This window comes from Mus pahari, chromosome 23, assembly GCF_900095145.1.
Source record: "Mus pahari chromosome 23, PAHARI_EIJ_v1.1, whole genome shotgun sequence".
Taxonomy (NCBI): domain Eukaryota; kingdom Metazoa; phylum Chordata; class Mammalia; order Rodentia; family Muridae; genus Mus; species Mus pahari.
The window spans coordinates 6,031,239-6,046,238 of record NC_034612.1 but is presented as its reverse complement, the minus strand read 5'-3'; the positions used below and the strand labels follow the sequence as shown (position 1 = coordinate 6,046,238).

General features: G+C 50.3%; 1 protein-coding gene across 2 annotated transcripts in view; it reads left to right on the top strand.

Moving 5' to 3' along the window:
* Ccdc60 (coiled-coil domain containing 60) overlaps nucleotides 1-15,000 on the top strand; it is a 157,452-nt gene that overhangs the window by 102,130 nt on the left and 40,322 nt on the right. For both annotated transcript variants that reach the window (XM_021187111.1, XM_021187110.1), the window contains exons 3-4: nucleotides 668-838; nucleotides 9,581-9,688. In XM_021187111.1, the coding sequence (XP_021042770.1) occupies nucleotides 668-838; nucleotides 9,581-9,688 (279 nt within the window). The remainder of the gene's footprint in view (nucleotides 1-667; nucleotides 839-9,580; nucleotides 9,689-15,000) is intronic.

Here is a 15,000-nt window from a genome sequence, read left to right as displayed (position 1 = left end):
GCATCCTTTGGCAGGCCCACGGTAGGAAGCACTTTCCATAAATCAAGTCAGAGGCATAACAGCATCCCAGGGATTAAATGACCTGTCCCGGGTCTTCAGCGAAAGACAGATACAGAACTCAAGCTGGGAAGCTGGGGTCTGTCTGGGAGAGAATATTCATTACTTCAGGGACAATCTGCAGACGGAAAAGCTCTATTCAGGCCCACAGATTCAGTCCATCATGGCGAGGACCGCTAGACAGGGTGCAGCTCAGTTGCCGGTGCTTGGAGCAGGTGGCAGAGGCCGCTCACATCTCAGCCGACCACGAAGCGGTGGTAGGAAGCAGAACCAAACACTGGGGAGAACTTTGAAAGGTCCTCAGCATCGACCCACCTGTTCCAGCTACTCCCTCATCTCAGAATCCCCACAGCCTCCCAGAGTCACACCAGCAGCTGGGGCCAAGCACACAGAAGAGTAGCTGGTGGGGGACGGGTCACACACTCAGCCTCTTACATAAGGGCCCTATTCTGTGGGCTTGGCGGTACCTTTTTAGTTGATCCAAAGACAGAAGGTTATTGTCCTAATACACTTAAGAATTTATCTTTGATATTTTCCCCTCCCTTCTCTTCTCTCCTCCTCTTCTCTCTCCCCCTCCCTCGCCCCCTCCGCATCCCACCCTCTCCTCCAGCTTCCTGATCCAGTGTGTGAAGATAGGCCGGGGCTACTTCAACATCCTGCGAGAAGAAAATGCCATGAAAAAGAAGCAGCAGCAACTCCAGAAGCTGCAGGAGGAAGAGCTAAACAAGTTCCAGCCAGCCAAGAAGTTCTCGGATATCCACTGCGGGGACAACCTGCTGTCGTAAGTAGGCAGCGGCCTCAGGCGACGCTGGGCAGGGAAGGATGGCGCTGAAGGCTAGCTCAGGGCTAGCTCCCCTTGCCCAGGCTGGAGCTCAATGCCTTCCTCAGCCCAGCCCAGCCCTCCTGGCCATCCCCACTCTCTGACCTTAAGTGGAGCATCTTCTGCCACACGCTCCCACTGTCCTGTCCGGTGGTTGTAAGAGGGACAGAGGAAACCTTGCTGGTTCCCTTATGAGTCTCTCTCCCCGTCTTTCCACACCTTCCCCTACTCCGATCCCTCCCCAAGTCCCCCTCCACCCACAGCTTGGGACTCAACAGCCATCTGCGGTGCTGCCTTCCCCTGGTACCCTCTAGCTTTCAGCCAACCACATGCCGTAACACTTCTCTCCCAGGTCCACTTAGCGTGTGCATGCACTAACTCATTATCTCTCACATCAGCGTCTCTGTCCTGCACCGCCAGCTGCAGCCCACAGTTCGACACACTGCTGGTCCACAGAAAAGTCTGACTTCTGAGTAAAGGCACTTCTCTTCCAGGAAGCCTGAGAGAGGACCACCCCCAGACCAGTCCTTCCTGGCATGCTCACACAGACAAGACATTGAGAGGAACCATTAGCACCGAGCACAGCAGGCAGGATGCTATGTATATATACATATATACACACATATATAAGTCTACACACATATATATAAAACAAGTATCACCTGCAGCTATTTTTAAGTCACCAGTGTCCAGACTACATCCAAGCCAGCTATAATGGGTTCTGTCGTGGGTTGGGAAGTTACATGTTTACAGCATTTTTTTTTTTTTTTAAGTTTCCCTCAGTGATTCCAACATGAAGCTACGGTTGAGCAAATTTCCTCTCCATCCTTACCCAAATTCTGTCATCAGGGCAATAATTTAAAGACAGACTGATGTGCATATCTTATAGAAAGAGGAGTTCCTGTGGGCAGATTCACATGTGACATTTGTGTGTCTTACTTCCTTAACACAGTAAGTTTTGTGCTCACTGTAGGTGGGGTCATGTGAGCTGCAGTCAGGGGTCAGAGGACAGCAGGGCCAACATTCCAGGTGACAGTCAGACATCATGGAGGCCGAGAGAGTTCCACCTACCTCCCACCATGGAAATGCCATGGCATCCCAGCCTCCTCTGAGCCTTCTCCTTGGTGCAGACCCTGGGCAGTCGTTTCTGTCCTCCTTGCCCCTGAAGCTATGGGAGAGTGACTGGCACCTCTCATGCTGGCTAGAAGCTCTGGTGGCCATGTTGATTAGGGCCCAACAGCTTTTCCCACAATGTCAATGGCCACTTACCACCCTTAAGTTTTCCTCTTTAATTTTTCTTTTTCTTTTTCTTTTCCATTTTGTCTAGCACTATTTTTTATTACTTCCAAAAGGTTGTTCAAAATAAGCTAGCTGTCACTCATTCATCATTTATGAATCATTTATTCAATCTGAGATGAGAGAACAATATTTATGATTTACAGCCCATCATCGACACTTCCTACTGGGAGCCACCCCACGGGAGAACTTCTGAATGGCCATGATATACTCAGCCCAGAAAGCAGGGCCAGGTGGGGTGGCTTGGTTAGCACAGCAGTGAACATGGCTGTCTTCCAGAAGCAGGCTCAGAATAGCCAGGAGCAGAGCTGAGGGAGCCTTCCTCATGAGGAAAGGGAGGCAGAAGGCAGGCTTTCAGGAGTTTTGCCTCATGAGATATGACCAGAGGTTTTAGCAAAACATCAATGGTTCCTTTATCAGGTTTTGGGCCAGGTTCAAAGAAAACAGGAGAATAGAAAGAGAACCTCTTGATCTCTTCTCTTCCGTGGCTGAGAGAAACCCTGACGGGAGCCAACGACAAGAAAAAGAGTTTCTGTGTGGACTTGGTTTGGTTTAAAATCCCAAAGGGATTCATTCCATCATGGTGGGGAAGCATGGAGACAGGACCAGGAAGTTGCCTGGTCACACAGCACCTGCACTCAGGAAGTAGGGGGTGAGCGATCTGGTCTGTGAAGGCTCTAGGCCCACCTCCAGTGCCCCAGTTCCTCAAGCAAGGCTCCTCCTCCTTCTCTCCCTCCTCCCCTTCCTCTTCCTGCCTCTCCTCCTCCCCTCTTCTTCCTCCTCCTCCCCTTCCTCCTCCATCCCCTCCTCCTCCCNTCCTCCTCCATCCCCTCCTCCTCCCACTTCTCCTTCCCCCTCCTCCTCCCCTCTTCTTCCTCCTCCCCCTCCTCCTTCACCTCCCCCCTCCTCCTCCTCCCCCCTCCTCCAACAACAACAACAACCACGGTACCCAAACAGTACCACCAGCTGGAGGCCAAGAGTTCAGACATGCTGGCTGTGGGGACCCTTCACAATCAAACTACCACAATCTGAGGAATTCTTATTACGCACCAAACAGTGATGTACTGAAAGACGTGGACACACAGAGCCCTGAACTCCACTCTACCTATCCCTTTCAGTCAAAAGAATAACCAGAAATCTAGAAGGAAAAGCAAAACGAAGACACCTCCAGAGAGTGGAGGCTTGGTCAGGGCCATAATGCTGGCCGATCATGGCCTGTGATGCCAAGACATACATCGATGACACGGCAGGATCAGTCCATTGGGAAGCCCCAGTATCCAGCTAATATGACTAGGGCAGTACTGTGTTTTCTTTCTTTAAAATGCCCTTCCCTTAGTTGTCACATACAGACTGTGTGTATTCATAGGGCACAGTGTGGCATCTCAGTAGACTCACGCAATGTGATTGGACTGGAATCCTTACGGGGCCCTATCACCGCAAGCACACTGAGTAGAGAAGATTCAGAGCTTGCACCGTTCCCTGCACGGAAGCATGCAGCCCACAGTCTTCTGCTGCTGTGGAAGGTTAGAAGTCGTACTCCCCAGAGGGACATGTTAGCCAGTGGCAGACTCCTAGCCGTTGCCAATCAGTGGTAGCCTTGCCCTGGGATAAAAAGGACTAAAGTTCTCCCTCCTTTTTGCAGAAACTGTCCTCTAATGAAGCCATCTGTCATGGTTTGAATAGGTATGGCTCCCACAGACTCACGTGTTTGAATGCTTGGCTCTTAGACCGTGCCACTGTTAGGAGGCGTGGCCTTGTTGGAGTAGGTGTGGCCTGGATGGAAGAAGTGTGTCACTTTGGGGGTGGGCTTTGAGGTCTCCTATGCTCAAGCTCCACCCAGTGTGGAACACAGTCTCCTCCTGATGCCTGTGGATCAAGATGTAGAACTCTCAGCTCCACCAACACCATGCCTGCCTGCACACTACCATGCTTCTTGCCTTGATGATAATGGACTAAATTCTGAAACTGTAAGCCAGCTCCCGTTAAGCGCTTTCCTTTATAAGAGTTGCCTTGGTCATGGTGTCTGTCTCAGCAATGGAAAACGTAACTAAGGCAGAAGTTAGTACCAGGGAATAGGGTATTGCCGTGATAGGTCAGGCTATGTTTTTGTTTGAAGGCATGTGGATCCGGGGACTTTGGATTTGGAACGCAGTGGAATGCTTTAAGTGGGGCTTAACGGGCCGTCCTAGTAGGAATATGAAAGATTTCGGTCATTTTAAACTCTATGGCCTGGCTCAAGTGGTTTCAGAGGAAAAGAATTTTAGTGCCTAGAGGTTGTTCTTGTGGTATTTTGGTAAAGACTGACTGCATTTTGCCCTTTTCTGAAGAGTCTGCCTGAGGCTAAGGTGAAGAGATTTAGATTAATTGCATTGATGAAGGAAATCTCAAAATAGCCTAGCAGAGACTCTGTCTTGTAGTTCACTCTTTTTTTTTTTTTTTTTTTTTTTTTTTTTTTTTTCGAGACGGGATTTCTCTGTGTAGCCCTGGCTGTCCTGGAACTCACTTTGTAGGCCAGGTTGGCCTCAAACTCAGAAATCTGCCTGCCTCTGCCTCCCGAGTGCTGGAATTAAAGGTGTACACCACCACCGCCTGGCTCTGTAGTTCACTCTTATGAGGAGCATTTTGATGGAACATAACAAGCTTAGAAAGGAAACATACAAAATGTGTGGTGAATGGAGCTAAATCCTATGTTCAAGGATATTAAATGGATTGAGGGAGTAGCAGCCTCAGAGCAGGATCCCACCCAGCTAAGCTTCCATCTAACGAAAAGGAATTAAAGAAAAGCTTAGGTCCAGGCATGGCGACTGCAGATGCTTCTAACTAATGACGTTGGGGAAACCAACGGACATCCTAGCACTAAGGAGACAGAGGCTGCAGATCTCTGGGTTCAGGCCAACCTGGTCTACAAATCGAGTTCCAGGACAGCCAAGCTTAGGCAGGGAAGGAAACCGTGGAAACCAGAAAGCTGGTGAAGATGGGATTGAACAAGGGGGCCATGTTCCAGCCCCAGCAAGCAGCAGAACATGGCAGCTTGGGCCACATAGTTACGGATTTAGGGTCAAGAATGGAATTTCCTTCTGCAACTAAGGAAAGCCACTGAAGCCAGGCATGTGGCAGAGGTGTCCCTGCATGAAGGCCCAGAGAGGTCATTGTGTGAAGCTGTGAAGGTGAAGCCCGGATTGCCTTGGAGACCCCGAGATGTTGAAGATGCCAGAGCCATGGGACATCTCCGGAGGGAAGCTGCTAACAGGGAATGGGACCAGCCCAAGAGAATGAACTGTGTTGCAGTCAACAAAGATGAAAGGAGTTGGAAATCTGAAGAGCGTTTTGACAGCACACATGGAGGATTCAGATTTTGGAGTCGGCCCAGCTGGTTTCTGATTTTGCTTTGGTCCAGTATTTCCTCGCTGTGTTCCCTTCCCTGAGCTTTGAAAGGTGATGTATGCCCTGTGATGTTGAGAATATGTGATGTGCTTCCTGATTTTGATTTTATAGGGGATTACAGTTCGGAGAGTGCATAAATCTCAGCAGAGACTTCTAACTTGGAACTTTTAAACATTGCTGAGGCTAGGATAGACTGTGGGGCCTTTCAAAGTTGGACTAAATGCATTCTGTATTATATTACAGCTACGAGCCTATGGAAGCCAGGGAGTGGAATGTGATTTGAACACCTATGGCCCCCATAGACTCATGTGTTTGAATGCTTGGCCCATAGGAAGTGGCACCACTTGGAGGCGTGGTCTTGTTGGATAGGTGTGGCATTGTTGGAGGAAGTGTGTCACTGTGGGGGCGGGCTTTGAGGTCCTATGCTTAAGCTCCACCCAGTGTGGATCAGTTTCCTTCTGATGCCTGCAGATCAAGATGCAAAGCTCTCAGCTCCTCCTCCAGCACCATGACTGCCTGCGCGCTGCCATGCCTCCTGCCATGATGATAATGGACTGAACCTCTGAAACTATAAACCAGCCCCAACTAAATGTTTTCCTTTAAACAAGTTGCCTTGGTCACAGTGTCTCTTCACAGCAATGGAAATTCTGACTAAGACACTGCCCAGCCTACACCAAACAAGGAGAGGAAAATGTTGAAGAGGCTTCAGAGAATCCAGTCAGAGGACACCTTTCTCCAGCCCTTTCTTATTCCCCCTGAGTATGCAAGACATGGTTTATTTAAAGTTTAATACGTTTATGCTTATTCCTTTTATTGGTTCGGTTAGTCTTATCTGGTAGGGTCTCTAAGCCGGACAAAACCAGTAATTAAAATAAATGGCTGCCCACTCCATGAGTCTAGCAACAAATGCAGGGCAGGGGCTTGCTCAATGAATTAGCATTCAGAGACTGTCCACAGCAAGATGGCGTCACAGGCGGGAGCGCAGGTAGGCCTTGGAGTCGCGTCCTGATTCCACTCTACAACTGCTGGACTTTGAGCGGCTTACCAGACCTCTCTGAGCCTCCATTTATTCCACCCACACAGATGGGACAAGACACCCATGCGTGCTATGAGGATCACAGGAAACGAAGCTCAGCACAGATCACAGCGTATAGAACACTAGATGGCTGTCAGCGACTATAATACAACAAAGTGATGTTGACCTCTCTGGACCTCCTTTAGCTAAACTCCTTATATTCTTTGGCACAAAAATCTTAATTTCCAGGAAGGCATCCCATATCTAAGAGCCTGCCTTCTAAAATATGGTTCCAATATAGAGGTCTCAAGAATGCAAAGGTAAGGCTTGGAGTCTTTTTTTTTTTTTTTTACAAAGCAAAGGTCACACACATACATACACACACACACACATTCATACATACGTTCACACATGCACATGCATACATATACACATACATATATACATACACACATACATATACACCTATACATATACACATAAATACATAATATACACATACATTCACACCTACACATATACATATAAATACATAATATATACACACTTACATACACACATACACATAAATACATAATACACACATATATATATACATGTACATACATATGTATACATACATATACATACACACATACATACACAGAGACATATACATGCATGTATTCATGCACATAAACACACACACACCTCAGGATCTAAGTGAATGCAGGCAAAAGCTTTAAGACTGACAAACTAGGCAAAGAAGAGGTACAATCATACATGTACCACAGGTCCTTGCCTGCGAGCCTTCCCCCCTCCCCCGGCACCCCTCCACCCCCGCTATGCTCAATGACCTTGTTTTCCAGCTACAGATTCAGGCCAAAAAATAAATAAGAACCCATGGTGGGGGAGTGGAATTTGTCTTATTATTGGAATCAAAAGAAGTCATCAAACCAAGGATTTCGGAGTGTGAGGTCTAGGAGACATGGACATGTCACCATGGAACATGTAACCATGTCCACTAGGACAGAACACAGAGATGCATTGCTAGCGAGTTTTTTTTCTTCTTCTTCTTCTTCCTAGTTTGTTTGTTTTCCAGCTCCAGTGTCAAAAAAAGGGGTCAATGCCCATGGAAACTGGGGCACCTAGATTCTGGGGCTAGCTATCTTTTAATTAGCTCTCTGACCCCAGGATTGTCCTCAGATCCCCCAGAGGAAGGTGCTTGGTCCTCACATGCCAGCACGACATCCCCCCACACACACAAAGCTAGGGTAATCTTTTCAAAAAAGAGAAATTGCTCCCAGCAGGACCCTCTCAAGGGCCTGGTGCCTCTCCCTGAGGCCCTGTCTTCTCGGGCTGAGTGGCTGCCGACAGCATCCCAGGATGCAAGGAGGAGAGACGCTCTTGAATCCCTGTGTGACAGCATCACTTTTGATAAATTCTGTTGTGCCAACCAACCACAGAGCCGAAATCCAAGGATGGGGAAGGATAGGGCCCACAGAGCCAACCAGCCACAGAGCCGAGATCCAAGGATGGGGAAGGATAGGGGCCACAGAGCCAACCAGCCACAGAGCCGAGATCCAAGGATGGGGAAGGATAGGGCCCACAGAGCCAACCTGCCACAGAGCCGAGATCCAAGGATGGGGAAGGATAGGGGCCCAGTTCTCATTTGTCCTTTCCTGACATGACTCCCTCGGGGCGGGGAGGGGGCGAACACAGCCAGTGTGAGGCTGTAAACCCTGCATACTCACCCTATATACTCCTAGCCCTGTCGTGTGTGCTTGGTTATACCCACCCCCGACCCTCACAAGACTCTTAAGCCTCAGGAGGGGAAGGGGTGGGTCAGCCTCCTTCCTCATGATATCGGCAGCCCCCTCCCACCACTCCCACCCCCACCCCCCACCCCCACACACACAGAAGATAATTCAGTAGCCACTGCTAGAAGTCAGTAAACCAGGAGCCAGGGAGCGATCCTGTAAGGAAAGCACTTAGGCAGGGCTCCTGGGTAATCAGAGTTTCAAGGGAACGGGAGGGTAAGAAAACAGGGATGCTCAAACCTGGGATGCACGACCCAGAGAAGTAGGCAGCGACTCCCAAGCCTAGGATACAAGATTCCAGGAAAGCAGGCAATGACTCCCAACCTTCATCTCCTACTGATACTCAGCGGAGATATGGCCCAGAGTGGCCAGCATTTTTAAGGTCTTAAGAACTAAACATTTACAAGAAATGTCTAAAATTTAAAACATGGGTAGTTGATTAAGTTGCAAGCACATGCAGACACACACACACACACACACACACACAGAGAGAGAGAGAGAGAGAGAGAGAGAGAGAGAGAGAGAGAGAGATCTGATGAAAACACCTGCAGGCCAAATTCAGTTATAAGAGAAAATGCCTATGATGCAGGAATATTCGAAAGAAAGCTATTTTCTGTAGCTGAGATAACCTCCTCTGTGAGAGACACGGGGTGGCGTGGGGGACCGGGGCGGGAACACTGAAATGTGGTCTCAAATACCCTTCGCATAGAACAGAGCCAGCAAGCATGCTAGTCAGTCTTGGTTATCAGCCTGACTGAACTGAATAGTGCCTACGAGATGTGTAGTGTCCACCTCTGCCTGTGTCTGGGAGAGGGTTTCCAGAGAGGACCCGCTAATAAAGGGAGATTTGCCCTGAGCAAGTCACCACAGGTTTCTTTCTCTCCTCCTCTCCCCCTCTCGCACCCTCTCCATCCCTCCCTCTCCCTCTCCCTCCCTCCCTGTCCTCAGGAGGCATCCCAACACCTGGTGTCTCTGAAACAAGGAATTTACCTTCTTGGTTTTTTTCTGGTCTCCTATGGTGGAGCGAGCCTTGTTTTCTTTTAATGTGCCGCGTTCACAGACTACCTCTAGAATCCTCACCTAGTCCTGACATGACACCATAGGTGCCCGGTTCCCAGTGTCAAGCCCTGACAGAGATGAGCCTCAAGGCTGCTTCGCTCCCGCCTCACTCAGCTCCCCTATCTGCTCCTCTATCTGCTCTCCCCTCAGTACCTACGACTACGAGAAGCTAAAGAAGTTGGAGGCCGGGATCATCATCCGCCCGTTCACGCCCATCCACAGCTGTCTCGCAGCGCCCACCCTGCCTGAGTCTCACGTGTAAGCCGGCCCCACCTCTGCCTCGATAGCCTTGCTGGGTCAGAAGCGGATAGGAAGCTTTGTCCCCTTGAAAGGGACGGGGGGCTGGAGCCAGCAAAACTGGCTCATAAAAACAGAACAACAACAGAAACAGAATAGACAGAGTAGAAGATGTGGTAGGTTAGACCCCAGAGGCAAATATGCAGGGGCCCGAGTCATCCCTTCCCCCACTGAACCAGATCCTCAAAAGTCAAATAATTTACAAAGATAAAATCTGCCTTGAGCTCTCGATGCAGAGTTTGTACAAAACAAACAAACAAACAAAAAACTCAGGCTCAGGGGTCATGATCCCCCCACCTTCCCCAAGACTCGGGGAGCTATTACCCACAAGCCCCTGCGGCCCCATGCCTAAAGGCCACATCCCAGTACTCGGAGACTAAGCAACCTTCTGAAGAGGGTCCTTGCTTTCAGGAAACCTCAGCCTGTGGTTCCTCTCCTGTCTGCCCGGAGAGCCACAAGTCCGTAGGGCTTCACCCCGGGAAAGGGGGAGGGGGCGGGGTGGAGAGAGGGCCTCACCTCACACCGATGCTGTCTGGAGACTGAGAGACCCTCATTGCGAAGGACTCTCCTGTGTCCCACTGGATATTTAAAAGCAGCATCCCGGGCCTCTGCCCAACAGATGTCCACAGAACCCCTCGGCTCACAAGCCAGGACCAGCGCGGATGTCTGCAGACATGCGTACAGACGCGCGCATGCACGCGCGTGCGCAGACACACACACACACACACACACACACACACACATCCCCTCAGTCCAAAATCGCACATGCCCTCCAACCTCAACGCTGAAAACCTCTGCCTTGGGGGAGGCATTCACGGTGCTGCCTTGGGTTCTAGATTGACTGTGCACCCACTGTTTCTGCACGAATAACTGCCACTCTATAGACACCACACTACACTCAGGTCCCCCGGTAGCCCTAATGTGTAGGTGTCTCCTATGTCCCTCTCTGCAGGAGAGGAAGCAGAAGCTTGAAGATGTGGAGCCAACCATTCTCGGTCACACAGCTCACACAGCATGTCGCCCTCTCAGGCTTTAAGCCAAATCTGTCTGCTGTCGCAACCCAAATTCTCCTCATACACACCGTAGAAAGCAGATCCCAAGGCCTCGGCTCTGGGGAGTTGATGACACATTTTGAAAGCCAATACTTCTACACCCAGAGAGTAACCCAGAAGTGACATCATAGGCCTAAATATTAGAGATTATTAAGAAGAGAGTTTAGTTCATGGGTAGAAGATGCAGGCGACCATTACCAACTCTATCATCACCACCATCACCATCATCACCATCACCGCTGTCAGCAGCAGCACACACCAAACACGTCCTCATCCCTTATTAATAGTCAAGGCTAATCCCACCACATCACAACTGGCCTCTGCCCGCCTTTGACGGACATTTATCTGGGTCTCTTGGTAGAACTACTCAACTCATCACAAGCGTTCCAACCCAAGCCCAAGCTGGATGCCCTAAAAGCATCCCCTTGGGAAAACGGGCCCTGCGGCTTCTCCCAGCATCTCTGGGAAGTGCCCACGCACCTCCCTGCCATTCCCATGGGTAAGCAAGCCCCCTGGAAGTGAGAGATCCACATAGATCTGGAACCGGGAAGAGAGGCCTAGAAAAATGGGTCCCGTTCCCCATCCGTATGATCGGAGTGACGAGGTTAACCACGCTGAGCCTTGAGTGCTGTGAGCAGAAACTGCTTTCTCCCATGCCAGATGGGAAAGTGAACCCTGCCAGGGGCCTCACAACAGCAATCTTCACCCCTGGCTCCTAGCTCGGGCGTATTTGATAGGTTATCATTATGACTGTCAGCCCACAGCGGGTGTTACAGGAATGCGTTTACTGTTATCCCGTGGCTCATCCAGTCCATGTCTTGGGTGTTGCAGATCACATGATCTCTCTTTCAAAACCACTTTACCATTGTAGTATGGAAGAGACGAGGCTGGAACGTATTTCTGTGTTCCAATAAGGCTTTCCCTCTTTATGGAAACGAGTTACACGCCCACTCGGTGGCTGTAGTTTGCCAGCCTTCCCCTTAGACCAAAGACGGCTGGTCACTTCTTTTCCTTGGCTAGTGAAAGGTTCTGGCCATGCTGAACAGCTGAAGTGTTGATGGGTTGCTCATCTTGGGATGACAGACCCTCTCCCATTGCCCCCAAGTCTACAGAGTGCTGGGCGAGCCCACCGTGGCTGCTCCAGGCGGGGTCTGCCTTCATGTCTGATCGGTCACTTAGGGTGACAGCAGTATCTCTCACCATGTAGAGCAGGCCGACACGGGCTTGTTCACACTGTACCTAAGAAGGATCCTAAGGGCCTCGATCCCCAAGGCTTCCAGAGGCAAAGGCTCACAGGAGGCTCAGCAGCCCCCTGCCATTCCATGGACCACGTTGGTCAAAAGAGCAGAGCAGATACAGGGAGCGAGGGAAAGACTCAGACTCCTGAGAAGACGGAGATAGCAAAGTCAGAGCGCAGAGTGTCAGACTGCGAACGAGGAGGAGTTGGATATTTTATATATACTTTTAAACTGTGAGCATATATGTGTCTGCTGGGTGTGTGGGCATGTGGATGTGTCTGTGTGTATGAGTGTATGTGTGTGCAAGTATGTATGTCTGCATATGGGTGTGTATGTGTGAGTATATGTGTGTATATGGGGGTATAGGTATCTGTGTGTGTGTATAGGTATGTATAAAGGTGTATGTGTGGTAGTGCGTGGGTGTGTGTGAGGAGGGATGCATGTCTGTGTGTGTACGGGTGCATGTGTCTGTGTATGGGGGTGTATATATGTGTGGGTGTGTGTTTGGATGTGGGTGTACATGTGTGTCTGTGTGTATGGGTATGTATGTATGGGTATGTGTGTGGAGAGAGAGAGAGAGAGAGAGAGAGAGAGAGAGAGAGAGAGAGAGAGAGAGAGATGCCCTCAGAGCTCAGAAGAGGGAAACAGACCCTGAAGCTGGAGTGATAAACCTCATGTGGTTGCTGGGAACTGAACAGGGTTCTCTGGAAGAGCAGCCAGTGCTCTTGGCTACTGAGCTGTCCGTCTCTCCAGGAACTGCAGCATCTTTCCAGTGAGTTGTTCTCATCACTTTTCTTCTTTGCTATGACAGAATGCTTGCTTGACAGGAAGCAACTTAAGGGGCCAGACCAGTAAAGGCACCCACTGCTGTGCCTGGTGACCCGAGTTTGATCCCACAAGGTGGGTCTGTCCTCTGATCCCCCCACAAGTGCAGCAGGTCGCATCCCCTCCCCCCAACGCACACTCGTAAACAATTATAAAAAGATGAGGGACAAAGATGCAATGTGAGAGAAGAAGAAATTATTCTGGCTCAAGTTTGAGGGGATAGAGCCCAGCGTAGAGAGGAAGGCACGAGGCACGGCAGTGGGTGCATCAGGCAGTCTGCTGATACTTGAGCCAATCACCAAGCCGATCACAGCTCACAGGGCCTGCTCCTGGAGTCCTAAGCCCGATGAGTAGCAATCACGAAGCAGAGGGTTCACAATCTCCCCAGAGGGTACCACACTATCTGGGGACCAGCACAAAGGCTGAGCCTTGGGCACATTTCACATCCTACCCATAACATTAGTCTCTGCTTGTCATTCCTTAAGCCCTCAGCCACCACATCAGCCAGTGTAGATCAGCCTGGCTAGTCCCCTCAACCCCAATGCGATTGATCCAAAGCTGGCCGATAATCCCGAATTAGCCTGGTGGAATCACCTGCGGCAGTGCTGAAAGATTTGGCCTTTACGTTTCAAAATGGGAGGGGCCATCTAAAGCACTGAGACACAGCTTCCTACCATCCCTCTGAAGAGACAAGGCTGTGCCAAACAGCCTTTTCTAAACACCCGCTCAGCGGAAGCATGGCCACACCCTGTGGCCTGATCTGCCGTTGGGCACAGGCTGGGACTGGAAGCCTTTGAGAGGAAATGTCTGTCCTCCATCCCAGGAATGCTCACACAACACCGGAGTTGTACAGACGCGTGACGCTCGCCTAGGTTCTGAGCCTGGGCACTGCAGACGTGAGCCTTGTACCAGCCCGTGGGGAGAGTTTACTGACTGTGCCTTGCATTCAAGCAGAGAAGTGCTTTCGCTTTAAATCTGAGGTTTTTGCTCGGTGACCTGGAGAGAACAGACAGGTTGCCACCAGGCTTGCTTCGGGGTTTTGTTGTGGTCTGGTTTTTTGTTTTGTTTTATTTTTCCAGTCTGCTCACTGCAGATTAGGGGAGCGAGGGTCAGGTTTGAGGCTGCTCACAGGCAAGAGACCCAGAAAATGAAGGCTCTTTTCCTGATGAGAAAGGAAGCCCCTCCCCCCCCCCCCCCCCTTCCCCCCCCCCCCCCCCAGGGCCCAGAGTCCACAGTGGGGATTCAGGAGCTGGACTCAGATTCCAACTCTAAGGTTTGCCGGCCTTTTGACAGTTAGACGAGTTTCCTGGTCCTTTGTGCCTCAGTTTACTTATCTGCAAAATAGGGACGCACTGGTGGTACCCGCCTCCCAGATTCACAAAAGTGAGAGTAAACCACGGGTAGTGAATGTGTAACACTACTCGGGGTGCTCAGCCTCTATCGGGGCTGGGGCTGGGTTGTCACCACACATCAGTGGCCCCGCACGTGAGAAGTGCACCCCAAGCTATCAGTCAGGAAAAAAACGTCAGACCCAAAGCAACCGATTCCCACCATCTTGCGTGCGATAAGCAGGAGGATGCTGACCCACCTGGATCCATGCCGTGTGCTGGCCAAGACTGTGACTTGCAGGTCCCTGAGAGCAGCCGTGATAAACAGGGACCTGGGGTGTAAAGACTCGGGGGAGATGTTTAGGGATATCCTTGGACAGTGCCTAGCCCAGACCTAGAGAGATCAAGGTATACTTCCCAATGACCTTAAAGAAGCGGGGTTTACTGTCTCACAGTTTTGGAGGAAGGTTGCTGCCTTCTTGGCTGCACACAGTTGTCCTCTCTGTTTCCTCACAGCGACCTTCTCTGTGTTGTAGCCATGGAGAGCCTTTATGTGTCTCTTTCCGCTAAGGCTGGATTAGAGCCCTCCAAAATGGCTTCCTTTTAGATGGAGTGCCTCTTCAAAGGCCATATCTCCAAACACGTTGGAGGGACCAGGGGTTACAGTTTTAACATAAGAATTTCCAGGTCCACAATTAAGCCCACACTAGGTGGTTTAGGAGTGTAGGGAGTTTGGAGATGTTAAGCAAGGGCAGAGAGGGTTCACTTGGATTCATTCTGGGGAGTTTCATAAGTCACTAGGATGGAAGTGTTGAAAGTCAGAGGGGGGG